Source organism: Gasterosteus aculeatus, chromosome 14, assembly GCF_964276395.1.
Source record: "Gasterosteus aculeatus chromosome 14, fGasAcu3.hap1.1, whole genome shotgun sequence".
Taxonomy (NCBI): Eukaryota; Metazoa; Chordata; class Actinopteri; order Perciformes; family Gasterosteidae; genus Gasterosteus; species Gasterosteus aculeatus.
Window position 1 is genome coordinate 15543815 of NC_135702.1, and position 18762 is coordinate 15562576.

The window sequence follows — 18762 nt, forward strand, 5'->3', positions numbered from 1 at the left end:
AGGACGTGAGCGCCGTGAGTAGCAACAGATAAGAAACAAAGTAAGGGACATGCATCCGCCTGGAAAGGGTCACAAAGCCATTTCTAAGGATTTGGGACTCCAGAGAACCATGCAGAGGTCAGAGGTCATGACTCAAAAGAAAGACAAACATGGCATCAATGGGAAGCCACGGCTGACCAAAAATAATACAAAAAGGCCAAAAAACATCTTAATGATCCCAAAAACTTTGAGGCAAATATAATGGGAACATAAAACCGTGTGATACCAACAGTCACACATTGTGAGGGTCTGCTGCCTCTTTCACAAACGCTTGATGGCAGTCGTTGCTGCCAAAGGGGGGCACAACCTATTCAGGTGGTGACTTTCTCACACAGGGCCAGGTAGGTTTGGACAGCTTGTTTCCCTTAATACATGACATGATCACTAAAAGAATGCAGTTTTTATTTACTCGAGTTATCTCCGTCTCAAATGACATCTTTTTGGATGCTATGAAACATTTAAGTTTGACAAATGTCCAAATAAATCTCGATGTCAGGAACTTTTTCACAGCAATGGATGTCCAATAAACATTTTCTAAAGTGACCTTTATTGATCTTTTGGGAGCAGCGTCCAAGATAACTCACATCCGTAGAGATGCAATCTGTTGAACTTACAGAATCAGACAGCAGAGTCTTGCTGGCTTCGCCCACAGTACGGATGGCGTTGTCCACATCCCTCTGGCCAGGAAGGCAGTTCACACATCTGTTCAAAGCCTGAGACACTGCCTTAGCCACCTACACACACACACACACACACACACACACACACACACACACACACACACACACACACACACACACAGCGTTAAATGAAATGTTTGGTGTCTCTGCAGGTTGATTTCCATGTTGAGTCATCGTCTACTCACTAATCTGCTCTACCTGCCTGCCAAAGCTAATGCTCCTTTTCTAGTGTGACATGGAAGCAAATACAGTTTGTCCGGCAGGTAGACGCAGCACTGTCCTCAGAGGACATGATGCTGAAGGTCAGTCAGGAATTAACCACTGTCCCACTGACCTGGGCCAGCCGCTGCTGATTCTCCGCATCTCCCGGCTTGGCGACGGCCCTCTTGGTCTCTTCGATTAGGTTGCCCGACTTATCCATGACATCACCGGCGCAGTCCAGGATGGCGTTGCGCGCTGGCCGGTCGCCGGTAGTGGCAGCGACTCCTCTGGCGGCTGAAGCCAAGGACCTCAGAGCTTGTGCCACGTCTCTTGCCGCCATGCCTGGATACAACAAGAGAGTAACATCAGTGTTTAGTTTGAGTGCATAGATTACAAACCCAGGTATTACCGAATGTAATAAATAAATGAGACAAAGCATATCAATGATAAATAAGCTTAAATGCAGACGCATGTTCATTTAACTTTTTTTGTATGTTAGTAGGGCCCTTTTTCTTAAAGGGCTGCACGCTGCGACGATGGCCAAAGCAAACACCCAGCACCTGGATGTTGGAGGAGTTTGGGGAGACTACTAAGGACATTCAGGTGAACTCAAAGGGAAAAGGAGAGCACAGCAAACTCCTGAACACGGCCAACATGTGAAGAGACTCCTCCATGTTCCCGAGATGGTCGAGGAGTGTATGAGAATCTCCCTGGGACGTTGGAAGCTGTGGTTCCGTTCTTGTGTAGGCGGTTTCCATTTCTAAAAAGAGAGTGCACTCCTAATATTGTGGTATCACATTGCTCCCCAGAAAGGTTCATGCCCAGCAAGCTGTGAACAAGGCTTTGACCAATAGAAGAACCTCAGATTCAGGAGGAGCAATGCAGATTGTGTTCGGAATACACGGTAGGAGGGGGTCACCCATCTGGTCCTGGAAGAACCAAAGTGAGAGCTGTGTCCGTACGCTCGGGTCCAATGTCACTTGCTTGTTGGGCTCCGCCAAAGTTGTGTTTGGGATTTTCATGGAGAGAATCTCAAGCAGAATTTAATTTCTGTTTTTTGCAGATGATAAGGTTCTGTTGGCTCCTCTTCTTCAGCATCGGGGCATTTTGCAGCTGACTGTAACTCAGTCGGTGTGAGATTCTAGGATCGTGGTTCTCAGCTAGAAAACAGAGGCTGGCCCCCTCAGAGTTGGGAGGGATTCACTACCCCAGGTGAGGGTTTTGCACCACTACACAATGTATGGTGAACATCTCTGGATGTGACGAGATGGTTAAAGCAAAGGAGCAACATTGTTGCTCTTGTCTAGATGTGTGAACGTTCAACTCACCTGTGTAGTTCTCGTTGCCCTGGGTGACCTCACTCAACAGCTGGGCCATGGCGGAGCTCACAGCCTTGGTGCTGGTACCCAGATCTTGGGAACATTTCTCAAGCTGAGCAACACGGGAGAAAACAAACTGTTATTCACACTGTTCACACGTCCTGAGGTGGCGTGTGATGACCCGGTGGCTAATGGAATCAGACAGTGTTTTAGTGTGCCTCACCGTCTCTCCTGGCAGAGGTTTGAGTTTGCCTTCCTCTGCTGAAGCCTTGGCTTCCTGGATATGCTTCTCCAGATCCCTCACAGTGGACAGAGCGTTGTCTATCTCCAATGGACCGCACGCCTCTTGAGCCTGTTCATACCAAACAATAGTTCTCTTCATCACGCAAAATAAAACTCTACAAGTAAAAGTATACTTTTGAGGGATGGGTCAACAGCCTGTTTGGTTAGCTTAAAATGTCTATAGACTATATACTCTGAATGAATTCCTTTTGGAGGTTTTAGCTTCAGTAGCTTTTGAGGATTACAGTCCCAGGGCGCTATGGATGTTGAGGATGATGCACACCTCCTCAGGATTAGGTGGCATCTACCAGACTGAGGGGGCAAGAAGCAAGTGAAGTTTTGTATGAAAATACAAAGATGTTCTTTCATTAGACACTGCCTCTCTTTGCACTATTTGTACTAGTGATTGAAAAGAAATGTATGTAGGTCTTTTTGGGCTCACTGAATTGAGTATTAACCTCTCAGACCGCCTCAGTAGCTTCACTAAGGCGCGTGTAAAAGCCCTTTTAGTAGTATAATGTAGATAAAGTTATACAAAGCTCTCCCTGTGTAATTCTAAAAGCATGTCATTGAATTCTGGAGAGTCCACTTGACATGGACAATATGCTAAAGAGCGGAGATGTGTAGTACCTTCTGTGTGGTGGCACGGAGCTCAGCCAGGGCACTGGCCAGGTTCTTTGCACATTGGCCGAGCTGCATAGCTGAGGCCTGGTCACTGATGGTGGGAACTGTGGCCTTGGAGGCTGTAACCATCTTTGCACCGGGCTGCAGAGAGGAAGAGAGAAACTATTAACTCAACAAAGAACTTACTTAGCGGCCCAAATCCACAAGGTAAAAACGACCAAACCTTTCCTCCAAACCATGGATATCTAAGTATGGCTTCATAGTGCCAAGCATAGTGTTATAGCCCAACAGTATTGTGTTTTTATATTTTCAGGTTATTTAAGAATACTATAAAAAAGTGTGCACTTGCAGAGTGCTCTGGTAGAAGTCCGCTCTCCGGTTAATGTGCTGCTGAACGGCTATTTTGGAAAAACCTAGATTTGTTTCTCAGAGTACATGATGGTGATGTAAAGGTCACCTGCAGGAAGTTCTGGCTGGCGCTGATGAGGGCCAGCTGAGCGCTGGGGCTGTCGGGCTGAGACTGGCTGCCTCGGACTCCCTGAACCAGCTGAGGGATCTGCTCTGCCACCACCTGAGGTCAAACACATTCACACTCAGATACTGACCCGATGTGAAAGCACATTCAGCATTTGATGTCGTGTAAGATAGAATGTCCCATGATGAATCTATTGTGATTTTGTAGATAATTTAGGTTAAATACTCCACTAATTTGTCGGATTTGAAAGGATGCAATTAAAGACATGAAAAGACTAAACACAGAGTGAGAGGACTAACAAACCGTCACATGTGCGGTGTGACGAACAGACAGAAGCTACTAGTGAGCGCGTTTACCTTACAGCTCTGGACGAGCTGCTGCTGGGCAGCCTGGTTCCTGTTGGAGGAGGCAGCGTGCTGGGCAGCAGCTATGGTCTGAGTAGCAGCCGCTGCCGCTTGTTTGGCTGCATTCTGCCAGGAAACAGGGGATAGACATGTGTCAGGGACAGCTTAATGAAATAGCTGGAACTACATCGGGAGCTTGTAAGCGAACACTAGAGCCCCTTATATCAAGGGGGCCCGATCGTCACGTCACGCATGCACGGTCGACCGGATCAAACGGAAACTAATGCTAATGAGCGGCCTTTGCTTACTAACGGACGCATTTCGTTTCTTTCAAAAGCAACCCAGGCTGACTCCAGATTGCCACAACTCGGTCAGCTGAAAAGAAGCTTGCGACACGGAAAAGTGTTGCCGGCCCCCCTGCCTTACATGGATGCTTGGTAAATGTGTAGATTGGGACTTTAGGTGAAGAGCTTGCAGGCTCACAGAATATACATGTCACATATAGCACATGGCAAAGGCCTACAAAGAGAACATGATCAAAGCTACAGGGAAGAGCTTTCATTTTCTACTGATTGTGTCGCTGTGGACAAAACTGTTGTGTTTTAAAACATCCTCACATATAATTCAAGAGTCGCATGACGGGCCAAGCTATTCCTCTTTCTGTTTTTGGATTTTTACTCCCAAATGAGGACCTGTTGAGCCATCTTCCTCTTATGATTCAAATCTTTCTAAGCAGGCAACACTACACAATCATGCATTCTCAGTGTCAGTGGTTATTTGCTGCGCCTCCTTCCTTTTTACCTCCAGCTTGTTCACCAGCCGTTTCTTGATGGCGTTCTGGGCTGCAGCGTTGGTGGCCATGCGGAGACCTTCAGCAGCCTCTCGCAATTTCTGCTGCTGCTCCTCGCTGTCTGGGTTTGCTGCTGCCCCCTGGGGCAAATCACACAGATCACACGCATTCAGCAGGCCGGCAAGTGGGAATGAGGACGTCTGGTCCTTGTATCAAGGGCAGACATGATGAAAAAGAGGGACAAAAGGCGGACCTTAGCGGCTTCCACCATCTTAGCGGTGGCATCAGCCAGCAACTTGGCAGCTGAAAGCAGCTTGCGTGAGTTCTCCAGGTCAGACTCTCCCTCTGCGTCCATCTTGATGGCGTTGACCAGATCAGACGTGGCCTGGGCGAGGATACGAGCCTGACGGACCATCTCCCCTGAAAGGTTAAATGACAGGAGTTTTCTTTGTGAAGGGCTGGCTCAGGTTGGTCTGGACCAGCCCTTAGTTAAGCTGCTATAGGTCTAGACTGCCGGGAGACGCAACAAACTCCTCTCTCATGCTCTCCTTCTACAATAATCCACGTTTTAATAATGCCCATGGCTAATTCAGCTTCTATCCTGGAGTATTTTGTGCTTTCTTGCCTCGCAGGTCTCCGTAGATCGTAGCTGTGTAGTGGACCCTGGTCCTGACTGGCCCGCAGACACCTACCGGCTCCAACACCACTGATATTCACGTTTTTTTTACTGTAAACATTAATGCGCATCACTAACTTTGTTCCTTCCAAGTATTTGTGCTTTCTCGCCTCACAGGTTTCCATGGATCATGGTTCTATCTGAACCCGCTTCCTGCCTCCTACCGTGGCCCTGCTGACACCTGCTGCTGCTATCATCATCATTATTACTATTTTAAATATAAATCATATACTATTACTGTCAGCATAAACAGACATTACCCTTTCCTAAAGTCGTTGTGCTTTCCCTCCTCACAGGCTTCTATCTGATGGTGGTTGTCCCTGCAGTGGTCCTGTCGAACACCTGGTCTACTACTCTCAATTATTTTGAATAATTTCTGTTACAGGAATTGAATGTATTGTACATCTTTTACATTGTTCTTTCTGTACACATGACTTGCGTTGTAGTCTGTCCATCCCGGGGGAGGGATCCTCCTCTGACGTTCTCACTAAGGTTTCTTCTCTTTTTTCCCCATGGAAGGGTTTTTCATTTTTTGGGTTTTGAGTTTTTCCTGTGCCGATGGTGGGTTTTGGGACAGAGGATGTCGCATGTGTACAGACTGTAAAGCCTTCTGAGGCTAATTTTCAATTTTGGGCTATACAAAATGAATTGAAGTATCTGTAGCATATTGCTATTTTCTCATGAGAATAGTATGTTGTTGATGTTGAGTCACAGCAAGCTGTAGGAAGAAGGATGGCTGCGATTTGAGCCTCATGGTCCTGACTGCTGCCTCCACTTACCAGCGTCTCCCATCGAACTGAAGATGTTTTCTGTGACATCCAGAATGCGATCGGTGGCTTCCCCGTGGCGTCCGATGGGATGGCCTCCGCTAGCATACTGTTTGATGTGTTGGAGAAGCTCGTTGAGGGCCTGAGTGACCCCGGTGGCGGCCACGCCCACCTGTTTCAGGAGGCCCTCGTCATTGGTGGCCCCCTGTGACGCCTCCACGCAGCCTTCCACGGACTTGGCCACCAGCTTGCTTGCCTCGATCAGTTGCTCCTGGCACACTGGGGAGCTGATGGTCGGTGCCACCACCTTGACGAGTGATCAGATAGAAGAAGGAAAAAGAGCTGAGACTGCATTCACCTACGGTACGTTCTCGTCAGCTTCCTGAATACGGAGTACACATATGTACAACACGTCAGGCTGACTACACACCCTGGTGCAGGCCACCAGTTGAGATGTGGACAGAGCACACTGAGTGGCTGCAGCTATGACCCGGTTCTGCTGGGCTGAGTCCTCCGTCTTCTGGGCCACGTTCTTGGCTTTAAGCACCAGGGCCGCTGCGGCGTTAGCCACAGCCTTAGCCAGATGCATCAGCATGTCCTGGTAGCAGCAAACACACACACACACCAGTTAGCATCACTTATTAAAATGTGAAGATTTGGAGACTTGGAACGATGTAGATTATCAATCAATTATTCACAGTAGATGATTGAAATCTGAATTGAGTAACATATTGTGTAAACTTTCTATCACACGTTGGATGGTTGGTTCATTCAAATGACATCTCCCACATGACCACGCTTCCAATAAGCCCTTTGGATAAAAGTTCTACTCTTGGCATCCCCACTCTGCAACCATGACTGTGTGATTATTCAATGATTAAAAGAGATTGCCATCATTCGTGTATTATTATTGTCATATACATTTTTCAATTTGACAATTTGATTTTTTCAGTCACAGTCATCGTTAATAACAGTATATTTTTCCAACTAAATAAATTGTAGCAGCATCGCATCAGTTTGAGCTGAACGTGTCTACGGAGAAGCAGCAGGATTCTTACTGGGGTCACATCTCTTCTAATGTAGCCGTGTCATTACAGCCCTCCTTGTCCCTCAACGGAAGAACACACACGCTTTAAAACTAGAATTGAGGAACTGGAGGAGGATTGAAGAGAAGACCCCTGTTCCACTGAACCATCACTGATAGTCATATTAGAGCGATTTGGATTGGAAATGAACAATGATTGACAAACTGGATTAGGACTTTGTTAGACGGGATTGCTTTGATTGGCCTTTTAGAATGAATCATTTGTCTTAAGGACACGTTGGTTACCATCATTTCACAATAAGAGTTGACTCTCCATCCGGCAGCCCTGAAAGATCCTTTACCTAGAAACTGTCAAATATGGACATGAAACAGACGTTTTATAACAGAACCAAAGACACTAGTCCTGATGGAAACAACTTTAAAAAAAAAAGGTTCATTTCAAAATGAGCTGCATGAGGCCAAATGCACAACTTTAAAGACATTTTAGAAGAAGGAACAATAGTGGCTTTTTGAATAGGCGTCTACATTGCATGGCAAAGTGAACATTTATTCCTGTAAGATGACTGTTCTCATAGACCTGGATCAGTTACACTTTTCCAAGGTCCAGTAACACAACATGTTACTGGACTGTGCTGGTGTGAGGGTTTCGGGACAGAGGATGTCGTATGTGTAAAGCCTTCTGAGGCAAATTTGCAATTTGCGATTTTGGGCGTTACAAAATAAAATGAATTGAATTGAACATCTAAACTCCACATAGGCGGTTTCCCCTTGAGGCTTTCCTTTGTAGACATACACATTACGTGACAACGAGGGGGCCCCAAAGGGGAGTGAATCAAAGTTAAGGAAGACACACCTGGAACTGTGGATCCTTGTCCGTCTCTCCTATGTGAGAAAGCAGCTCTCCGCTGGCGGTGCCAACGTTTCCTGCAGCCTGCAGCAGGATCTGTCGAGGCTAAAAGCAAAAGACATCCCAGACACACACAAGGTGAAACACAAAGGCTAAAGACGTGGCATATCTCCATGTCCCTCGTAGTTTGGTGGTGTACCTCGGTGTTTGCAGGCTGGGCGGTCTTCAGCATGTCGGAGACGGCACAGGCCAAGTTCTTGGCGGCCCCCAGCAGCTGCTGCCCATTCGCTCCTTCGTCCTCCATGAGCGCTGCCAGCAGTTTCACTCCCTTTGACATTTCCGTCAGGTTGGAGGAGATGGTTGTCACAGCACAGCCCACCGCTGTGTAGTCCGTCTCTGCTGGGTTACCTGAGGACAGATAGATGCAGAACTGTGTGAACCCCAGAGGAACATGCGTAAAGGCGAAGGAACTCATTTACAGTGTTCAGAAGGTGTTTTTTAGAGCAGAACTCCATATACGTAAATGAAAGTCAACTCTTCCCAATGACAAGAACATGAAGGGTTTCTTTCATATGAAATATGCCTACGTTGTTGGGTTCTCTGAACAGAAATGTCATGTTACTGAATTACAACATCTTCCATGAAATACGGTTTGGATGTTATTTGTCATACAAATCTTTTATTCATTCGGTTTTTCAGTAAAATATTGTTTCTTCTTTCTGAGGTTTTTAATTAGTTCCCAAACACAGCGGAGCGAAAGACCTATTGTTTTTTAAATTTGTAATATTCTTATGCATTTTTTGTTGCAAAAACAAGGTGCTTTGGGAAAATTGGCCCACTAGCGCCCATTTAGATTATTCCCAATATTGGTTTTCAGCTAGCAGCATGAAATTTGGTATGTATATGTAACTTGATACAAATTTTGTCTGAAATGATCCTGTTTTAAACTTTAGCATTAGTCATTGAGGCGGCCATTTTTATAACAAACTGCAATAAAAGGACCATAGCAAGCTTTCCCAAACTCGACAAGCTTGAGTAGACCATTGCAATATTAGTTAAGCATGCTTCTATAAACTGATTTCATTGTTTCCAATATCATGGCTTATTGATCAGCAGCAACAAAGCGATATTCTACTCACAAAGAGCACCTCAAAACTGGCTGAAGCTTTGCAGTGACAAAGCCGAGGAGAACGATGGGATCCGTCCACAGATACTGAAGGTAACGGGCATTTGGCGGTAGTCTTGAATTACACGCCTCTTCAAGTAAGTGGTTAGGTTAGTGAGATGTATTTAAAGTGCTCCACAGGGCAGGAATTCAACATAAAGAGGAACATAATATTACCATAGGGCCAATAATTAACAGACACGTGAGAGAATACACAGTGTAAAATACTATAAAACAGAAGTTTAAAAGGAGGAATGGGACGTGGGTTTTAAACACACGCCAGTCTAAAGGGCTTCGTTTTGAGCTGATGCGTGAATACGTCCACAAAATCTGCAAGGCTTCGGGGTGCAGGCAGAACATTCCACAGTTTTTAGAGCTACTTCAACATTACATTGAAGCCTGGGATGGTAGACCGGGGTGGAGGTACCTCACTTCATAAAGGGGGGAGCATTGTGTCCAATTACAGGGGTATCACACTACTCGGTGTCCCTGTAAAGTCGACTCCACGGTGCAGAAAAGGAGGGTTCGGCCGGTAGTCGAATACTAGTCGATACTGTGGGAGGTGCTGCATAAGTACGCTGTCCAAATTTTCCCACAAATCCTGCTTGTGGTTTTCATGGACAGGATATCGAGGCGCAGCCGGGGGGCTGCGGATCACATCGCGGTCCTGATGGCATCTCCGGTCTGTGACCTCCAACTCTCACTGGAGCGGTTCCCAGCAGAGTTTGAGGATCAGAACCCCTAAATCTGAGGCCGTGGTTCTCAGCAGGACACCGATGGATTGCCTACTCCGGGTAGGGAATGTGTCCTTACCCCAAGTGAAGGAGTTCAAGTACCTCGGGGTCTTGTTCGCCAGTGAGGGGAACACCTTGGGATCCACCCGTCAATGTGTTTTAAAAGAATCACGTATGTTTTACGTGGTCTAACAGTAGTGTTGTGTTTAATCCTAAAACATCAGATCGACACGTCAAAAGGGAAGTTTGGAACTTTTGCTCCCGCAACCGGACATAAGGATAAGCGATTAAAGATGAGCTGAGACAAAGAATAGAACATTCAACACCGTCTACTTCCTGAAAACTTGAAATAGTTTCAGAGTAGGATGTGGCGAGTCACATTTTATGTCAACTGCATATCTTAGTTGCTCCATCCTCTGTCCTCCTGACTGTGCTCCCGTACATGCCGATGTCGTCCATGATGAAAGCTAGACGTTTTTCTGGGTGGGGGGGTTTGGAGCTTCTTCACTACGGTACCTTCGGCACACCTTCTAAGGAGGCGTGTAATTCTGAGAGCACCAGTCCTGGCAGAAGCAGTCCTGTGTATTAGCAGTAATATGCAGCCTGGCATCAATGTTGGCTATTTTCGATCAATTGATCAATCGAACATCAACGCCCTAGTTGAAATGCATCCTTTCATTGGCTCCTTTGGCTGAAAATTTCCCGTTTGTTGTACCCATCAGTGATGACACGGTTTACTGGGGAATGTTGAAGGTTTGGTGAAGAACAGTGTTTCTACCTGCAGTGAGGTTGACCATGGAGGCGGTGCCCGCTGTGATGGCATCCACCTGGGAGTGGATCTCATGTTTGGACTCATCCATCTTGTTTTTGCGCCAAGCTTGGGATGCCTAGATGAAAGGGAATGTCCTGTCGTGACAAAGATCTGAATGCCATACTAGACAAAACCAATGCACGAAGGCTAAGAACCAAGGACCGTTCCAACTTACAGCATCTGTGCCCAGCGGAGGCAAGGTATCAAAGTCATCCAGCGAGGCCTGAGCCGCCTGCACAGCCTGCATGCTGCAGTTGATGGTTCCAGTCAAGGCTTGTTGGGCTGAAGTCTGTGGACACACAAAACCACCATGTTTGAGTGCGTCTCTCTATATTTTCTGACGTCTCTGTGTGTAGATAGACGTGTGTGGCTCTCAGCCCTGCGCCGCTTGGTTGCTACTGAAAATGTAAATCCTGTAAAACACAAAGGTTCTATTTTTCTTTTGTAAGCAGCATGTGGGAACTGCTGGTGTGCGTGTTGATGGTGATGTCAGCAGAGCAAAAGTGAGGCTCATTGATGTGTTTTAATGAAGAATAACATTGAACTAATTGTAAAAAGATATTACACTTGGCAAAGTGAAATCTCATTCTGTCCATTATGAAAGTTGTTGTTTCTACAATGTGTTGGCGCACTGTACTATTTCTCTAGAATACCTTTGGTTATTATTGCTTTTATATGAAGGCTTTAAAAACACTAAAACAACATAACACATAAGATATGTTTACAATAAGAAAATCTCATTGAATTTTAACCCCTTTGTGACATTTGCTTTACCAGTGGGGGCATGTGTCCTCGGTGCATCTGTCCACTGGTGATGTGCTGCTTCGCCTGAGGCATGGAGCCCATCTGGAAGCTCTCTGGGCCTCCGGCTCCTGAGCGCATGATGGCCGGCAGGGCCACCGAGCCCGTCTCCACCTTGCCCACCCTGTTGAACTGCTGCTGCAGCACCGTGGACCTGTGGTGACGGAAAGACCAAGAGAAGCCCCACTGGTGTTAAAAGTTGTCCTCCAGCACAATTGGGTAGCAGAGGTAGTTGCTCTAATCTTCACGCTTACGGATTCACACACTTTGAGGCGCGCTCCCGCTAACTATGAGGGTTTAGTTGTGGTATCAAAAACAGTATAAACGTGAGTGCATGGAGATGTAAAAAAAAAAGGTAAACAAAAAGGACGGCACACGTGTGTTCAGACTGTCATATTAAAATGTACACATTTACACCTCAAGGATTAAAGATGGAGGAAGAAACACATGAAATATTAAATGGTCATTGAAGCATGGTCATTTTTGATTTAAAAAAACAAAAACAGTAAAACATTATTTTATAGATCCCTTTAATCTTATAGTGAAAGACCCTGAAAGACGGAGAGTAAAAAGTATCAAATAAATAAATACTCAATTATGGATAATATTTTGTGATGTTGCCATGGTGACGTTAGGGGGGAGACTGAGGGTTCAGGGTTTGGGGGGGACATTGGGATTGGGCCACTGTGAGCACACGCCCATGGAACCGTCCGATCCGCGGATTAGCATTTTGTCTCTTTGGAGAATAACAACTACACCGTATATGCATCAGAATTTGTCTACGACCACAAAAACAAGTACCAATTATGACAACAACCATAGCTTGCTGGATGAGAAACACACATACTTTTTGGGGGACACGGAGTCTTCCAGCATGGTTGACTCTTCATCTCCCTCCAGGCCAAAGTGGTCTTTGCTCTTTTTCTGTTGAAAGTGGAGTCAGTAAAGACTTCAGTGGACACATTAGACCATTTAAAATTTAATTTTACAGGAGACACCCACTAAACAGTCACTGAAATAATTTATAACTGATCATAAAATGGATCAGATGACAGAATATAATTATGGGTTTTAAATATATGCTAGATTTAAAACAACAAACAAAGAAAAGAAATCTCCAAGATGCCCAACAATATAATATTTTTGTAAAAACAAAAAGGGTCCAATTTCCGCAGACAAAAAATAAATAAAAGTCAAGTTAGCAACCCTGAACCAACACTTGTTACCATTGTACAGAATGATGTCGGTTTCATAACGCCGACGTTACCTTTTTCAGGATGATGTCGATGTAACCGGCAATAAGCTGCGCTATCTGCTCTCCCTCAGTGGTCTGCACAGAGTAGTAACCATCCTGGTAGTCTCCAAAGTCCTACAAGCAGAAAAACAACAACCTGGGATGAAAAGATAAACACATGCAGGGAGTCCATTCTCACTGGTCTTCAATGTTGTGAGGGTGTCAATGCAGGATCACAGCTAGGACATCCTCACGAATGCAACCTAGTGTCACTTCCGGTTTTCTGTTCTATTCTTAGCACAACTTTACTTCCTGTCACTTTCACTTTCTGTTCGCTGGTGCACTTTATTTTTTAATATTTTTAACTTCAACCTTTATTCCTTTATTTTTAAACTAACCCATGGCCTTATATTTTATTTTATTCCTCCATTGTCTGCTGTTATGCACCAACCTTGATTTAGTTTTGTTTAGTCAGCGATACTCTTAGTGTGTTTTTTTTTTTTTTAACTTGCCTTGTTCTTTAGTACCAGGTTTCTTTTTGTGTGTGTCTGAACTAAGGCTGGATCAATACGGGGTCACACCTGGGTTAATGCTGAATAAAGCCCGGACCACAACTGGGTCGCTGGCCGTGACATGACCCCGTGGATTTTTGAGAGAGTCAAGTGCATCCAAATGTCGAATAATCTATCAAAAACAATTAGGTCTTGGCGCAGATTGATTTTCTTGAAAGAAACTTCACAGTGTGGCAAACCTTGATTGGCCGCCACACCACGTCCACGTCCAAGACCTCAAGCTTTTAGCATCACGATTATTTTAATTGTTCTGACCAAAAGCCTAAAAAGGTCAGAGATTGCACAGAAACAATAATGCAATATCGGTGGTAACTCCAACTTGGAGTGAAAGGATGAAAGATTGGAGGGGAAACGAAGATACCGTAGACATCTGACCGCTGATAAGAAGACATTCCTTCTATTCCGAGGAAGTTATGACACAAATGTTTTGGATATAGTCGCTAACTGGACCTTTAAGGCAGATACATTTAGTCCACTTTAGCAGACAGCGTTGCATTGAAGCAGGATCGAATATCAATCTGCTAAATCAGCCCCTTTGTAAACCTTTCTGAGGGTTGTGGGGTGACTGGACCGGGTAAGACACCTTTTTTTTTTTTTACACTTTCAACTTGAGACGTGTGAACATGTTTTCTACATAATCTTCACACAAGCGTGAACATGTAGGAGTGCAGGACCTGTCACATGCTATTACTCATTGGCTCTCTAAGCACCACCTCGGTGCTCGCCGAGTCCGGACACGCTGCTCGGATCCATCGTGTTATTCTCTCACACTCCACAGACTGTAAGCACAGGCGAGGGAAGCACAGTGGACTCACCAGGGTGAAGCTCTTGGGAGAAGCGGCCCAGCGTTTGATGTTGGTCAGGTTCCACTCCTGGATCACCTCCTTGGTCTTCTCGTCCACCCTCATCACACACTCCTTGGTGATTCCCAGCAGACGAGGCACCAGTTTGTTCTTACCCTTCATTTTCTCCTGCAGGGAATGAAGACAGAATATGAATATGGTTAAAGGAAACGGTGCGAATGTCCTTACTGGAAATAAAGTGCGTTGACGTTGATGGTTTATTTTTTGATCAAAACATTTTGTTGCATGTCGACAACGCAGAGCCTGACATGATCATGACACATCCCCATGACATACCAGGGGCCTCATTTATAAACGTTGCGTACGCTCAAAAGAAGGCGTACGCCGCTCTCTACGCAATAATTAACACAGCTGTTGCTTGTCAGATGCAATAAAATGGACGGTAATAAAATGCCATGATCCCATCACAATGCGTAATGACGCTGATGGCTGATCTTGCGCTCTTAGAAGATGTGGCAAATGGAAGGATTCGCGCTGTAGTGCAGCGCACCGTCGGCCTGTTTAAGGGCAGATGCCGCGGCCTCGACTGCACTGGAGGGAGGTTATTGTCTACTCCCGAAAAGGTGTGCAACATCGTGCTGGCATGTGCGGTGCTACATAATGTGGCACAGCTTTCAAACGTGCCTCGACCCCCCTGACGCCCCTGACGCCGATGTTGGCCCAGACCCTGTCCCCGATCCCCAATCATTGCCGCCAGTCTCTCATCAAGAGGTGACAGCTCCGGTGTCCCCTTTCCCCACCTGTGGCAGACACACTTTGGAGATGGCACGCTAAACGCTTTTTTGCATCCACTTTGATGTCAGACCATTTTTTCTTTATTTTGGCCACGGCCCGAGATTGTGAGGCTGCAGCGTTGCTCTGCAACCTTTTTCCACTCAAGTGCCTCTTTGGCATTAGTAATGCCCATACCGTGCCCTCCAAAAAGCATTTTACTCCTCCTTTCCACCTCGCCAATGATCATTTTGACTTCACACTGAGTAAAGTCACGTCTCTTCGTTTTCCTCTCAGTGTTTGTCATGATTTCGCAATCGATGAATATTCATTTGTGGGCGTTACACAGACTATATATGGGCAACTATGGGCGTGACATGACGCCGCAAAAGCTGCGCTGCATTTTGAAGTGATTGTGATTTATTAAGGGAAAACTGTGTAGGACGTGCCTGCGCACGGTTTTATATGTCTGAATATTTCTGTGCGTCCGCACGTCCTACGTTTCATCCGTACGCCACTTCTGGTGCAAATCCTACGCAAGGTTTTACAAATGAGGCCCCAGATGTTTGAAAGACCACCTATATAAACCGTATCTGCTTCTGAACATAACGTTGACTGCTTCTTGTGAGACGTTGATATGAGACGTGAGACGTTGAGGTGTTCTCACCTTGACCAGAAAGAAAGACACTCCGTAGGTTTTTAGAGACCTGGCCAGCTTCACGTAGCTGACTTTAGCTTCGATCTCAGTCATGTTCTGACAGTTTTTGTGTGCCTGCAGAGATGAGACAATCAGATGAGTAAACCCACTCAGTTTAGCAAATACAGTCATCTTTCTCATACTTATTTTTGAGCTGCATAAAGGAGCGTTTCCTGTAGTCAAGGAGACGGTTACATTTTTGCTGAAAATAGGTTTAAGATTCAGCTTTACGACGCCTCCCCCAACGCTAAAGCTTCCTCTCAGCAGACATGTTGAAACTCAATAATGTCAGTTTCAACTTGAGGCCTCTACTAAACTTAGAACAGACATGGAACCGCTCTTACCTGGAAGATTCTTTTCTCCCCTTTGTTTTTGATGTACTCTTTGGGCAGGAACTCCTTTAAACTGAAGGGGAAAGAGTTTAATTGGGTTTCAACAAGTCATTTCAAAACAGAGACGTTGAATGACGATGATAGAACAAGAAAAAGAAAAGTGAATGAGAAGAATGAGAAGCTCACTCTAAGAATCCAGGCTTGTGTTTGGACTCGTTGTGGTCACCAAACTGAATCTGACACTGATAGCCAGCAAACTCACAGGCCTTATCAAAGGAGACTGGATGAGATCCATTCAGAATGTCATCCCGGGCCTGTCAACACACACACACACACACACACACACACACAATCCGGATTACAACTAAAAACTACTAAAACAGGATCTATGGTCGTTTTTTTCTCTTAGTGTACTTTGTCATCCGGTGGCTGGAGGAGTTTTGTGTGCACGCTAGATAATATAACGTAATATAATAATAACGTTATTTCACGTTGAACAGCCTCTAATCTGTCTGGTAACCTGCTCGTGGAGCCGTGTTACCGCACAGAGTCCTTAAAGGAAAAGAAAAAGGAAAATACTTACATATGCTTTTTAGTATATTAGAATACATTTTGAATGCAAAATTGGTAAATGTTGCACACGAGCATCCCTGGTTGATTTTAACAAATAAAAGTAGTGTGTGCACCTGTACGTAGAGCAGGTTGAGCTGGACGGGGTCTCTGGAGTCCACGTTCTGGTCAGAGTAAAAGAACTTCCTCCTCAGCAGCAACATCTCCGTCTCCTCCACACCCTGTTCCCTCAACGTCCTGCCGTGGTCCAACCAGTTCACTGAGGAAAACGCAAAGGGACACAATGGGGAAGACTTGCTGGTCTCTGGACCTTCTGTGAAGGGTTGACATTTTCTAGAAACCGGACCAAAGATGGTGATTCAGGCTGGTTTACTGCTCATATACAGCAGCTATAACACGCATAGAGTGCTGATGGTTTCAGCAACCAATCATCCAGATTGAAACTTTATTTTCAGTGTTATTACTGCAACACTCTAACAGAACATTTAACACAATATGGTTTTTTATAAAGCAACAGGGGCTTTTTCATTAATAACCTTTTCCAGTTATACACCACAGATGTGATCTATTAGGTAGTTGTGTGTCAGCGGAAGCAACTAGTAAAGTTGTCAACGCAATATTAACAATATATTCACATCGTCAGGCAACAAATCGATTTCATCCAACACAAACGGGAGCGAAGGCACGTGATTGGTCGGCCTCTCCTACGGGCCTAGGGGCTCGTGTTTGTCTTACACTCATCATCTGTGTGGAGCTTCTGCTTCAGCTTCTCCATCTTTTTGTCGTCTCTCAGCAGAGTCTTGTCTCTTTTCAGCGTGCCTGTGGTCTCCTCCTTCTTCTCCTCTCCAATGTCCCTCACCAGCGAGTACTCGTCATAGTTGGTGATGCCTACGGAACAAACCGGTTACTGCACTTACCTTCAGTTTCGCTCTGCAGTTCACGCACACATTAAGAAATGAGTCAAACACAGGCAACAATGTTGCTCGTTGTGGAGCCAGTGAGCAGACGTCCTTTGGCCAGAACAACTCGGGTTGAGGCACGAGCGGCTGGTGGCAGAGCTGACCTATTCTCGCACAGATGGTCATGAGCATGTCACTGACGATCTTGGAGTCGTCCACCATGACGGTCTTCACCGTGCCGTCCAGCATGCGGATCTTCAGAGGCCTCTGCTTCTTCTTGTACTCCAGAGTGTCCTGACCGACAGAAGAGACAACGTCCGTAGTTCCGGGTTACTAGACAGCAAGACGCCTGATGTCTTATCCAAAACACTGTGGAACAGCGAACCATAACTGATTCGGAGCGTCTCCCAACACCGGGTGAGAATAGTTCCACAGATCAGCCTCGTCTTTTCACACCTAGTGGAACGCTTCCTTTTTTAATTATAATTCTTATCAAGTTTTATTGGTCCTGTGGTTTGGTTTAAGAGAATATACACAGCGTACAGGAGGCTACACGTACACAACCAGGATCTAATTTGTGCTCAGGCTCTGTCGGTTTCTCACATCAGGGTGCTGAAAGCATCTGCATCAGAAACCACATGCCGTCATCATCTTTTGGTACCATTTCAACTCTTCCCAGACAAACCAGCACAAGCAGTACTCTGACACTCTTCAGTAAATGGTAAATGTTTTGTCCACAGTGGACTTATAGGCGTCAAGACACATTGTCTTGACGCCTATAAGTCCACTGTTCCCCTTAATGTAATCAAACCAGCTGCTACCGAATAACCACACACACACACACACACACACACACACACACACACAAACACACACACACACACACACACACACACACACACACACACACACACACACACACACACACACACACACACACACACACACACACACACACACACACACACACACACACTTATACACCCACTAGAAAGGTGGGTCATTTTTCTGTTGAAGGATGAGCTCACCCATCCTGTGCAATGTTAACTCCTTAACCACTATTTGGCAATGTGCCTCTGCTCTCTTTGCAGAAATGCAAAACAGAGGAGGAACATGTGTGTGCAGAGTGACTCACCCCATTCCTCAACATGTAGTAGTCCAGGGCCTTTCCTGCCTCCAGCCAAATGCCTTTCTTTGGGTCTTCATCGGACAGAAACAGCCCGTAGTCATTGGCTGCAGAAGTAAACACCGTGTGAGTCACTGGATGTGTGTTTTTTTGGCTTA

At 45.6% G+C, this 18762-nt stretch overlaps 1 protein-coding gene across 2 annotated transcripts in view; it reads right to left on the reverse strand.

Moving 5' to 3' along the window:
- The window catches only part of tln1 (talin 1), a 57627-nt gene that overhangs the window by 29135 nt on the left and 9730 nt on the right, over positions 1 to 18762 (reverse strand). For both annotated transcript variants that reach the window (XM_040196909.2, XM_078088301.1), the window contains exons 4-29: positions 18614 to 18711; positions 17643 to 17772; positions 17315 to 17467; positions 16696 to 16838; positions 16196 to 16323; positions 16022 to 16082; positions 15648 to 15752; positions 14222 to 14377; positions 12868 to 12969; positions 12448 to 12524; positions 11574 to 11754; positions 10975 to 11088; positions 10767 to 10875; positions 8289 to 8497; positions 8096 to 8194; positions 6628 to 6795; positions 6210 to 6504; positions 5008 to 5174; positions 4766 to 4894; positions 3977 to 4090; positions 3603 to 3716; positions 3152 to 3286; positions 2463 to 2591; positions 2249 to 2351; positions 1054 to 1262; positions 654 to 773 (exon numbers count right to left, since the gene is read on the reverse strand). In XM_040196909.2, the coding sequence (XP_040052843.2) occupies positions 654 to 773; positions 1054 to 1262; positions 2249 to 2351; positions 2463 to 2591; positions 3152 to 3286; positions 3603 to 3716; positions 3977 to 4090; positions 4766 to 4894; positions 5008 to 5174; positions 6210 to 6504; positions 6628 to 6795; positions 8096 to 8194; positions 8289 to 8497; positions 10767 to 10875; positions 10975 to 11088; positions 11574 to 11754; positions 12448 to 12524; positions 12868 to 12969; positions 14222 to 14377; positions 15648 to 15752; positions 16022 to 16082; positions 16196 to 16323; positions 16696 to 16838; positions 17315 to 17467; positions 17643 to 17772; positions 18614 to 18711 (3548 nt within the window). The remainder of the gene's footprint in view (positions 1 to 653; positions 774 to 1053; positions 1263 to 2248; positions 2352 to 2462; positions 2592 to 3151; positions 3287 to 3602; positions 3717 to 3976; positions 4091 to 4765; positions 4895 to 5007; positions 5175 to 6209; positions 6505 to 6627; positions 6796 to 8095; positions 8195 to 8288; positions 8498 to 10766; positions 10876 to 10974; positions 11089 to 11573; positions 11755 to 12447; positions 12525 to 12867; positions 12970 to 14221; positions 14378 to 15647; positions 15753 to 16021; positions 16083 to 16195; positions 16324 to 16695; positions 16839 to 17314; positions 17468 to 17642; positions 17773 to 18613; positions 18712 to 18762) is intronic.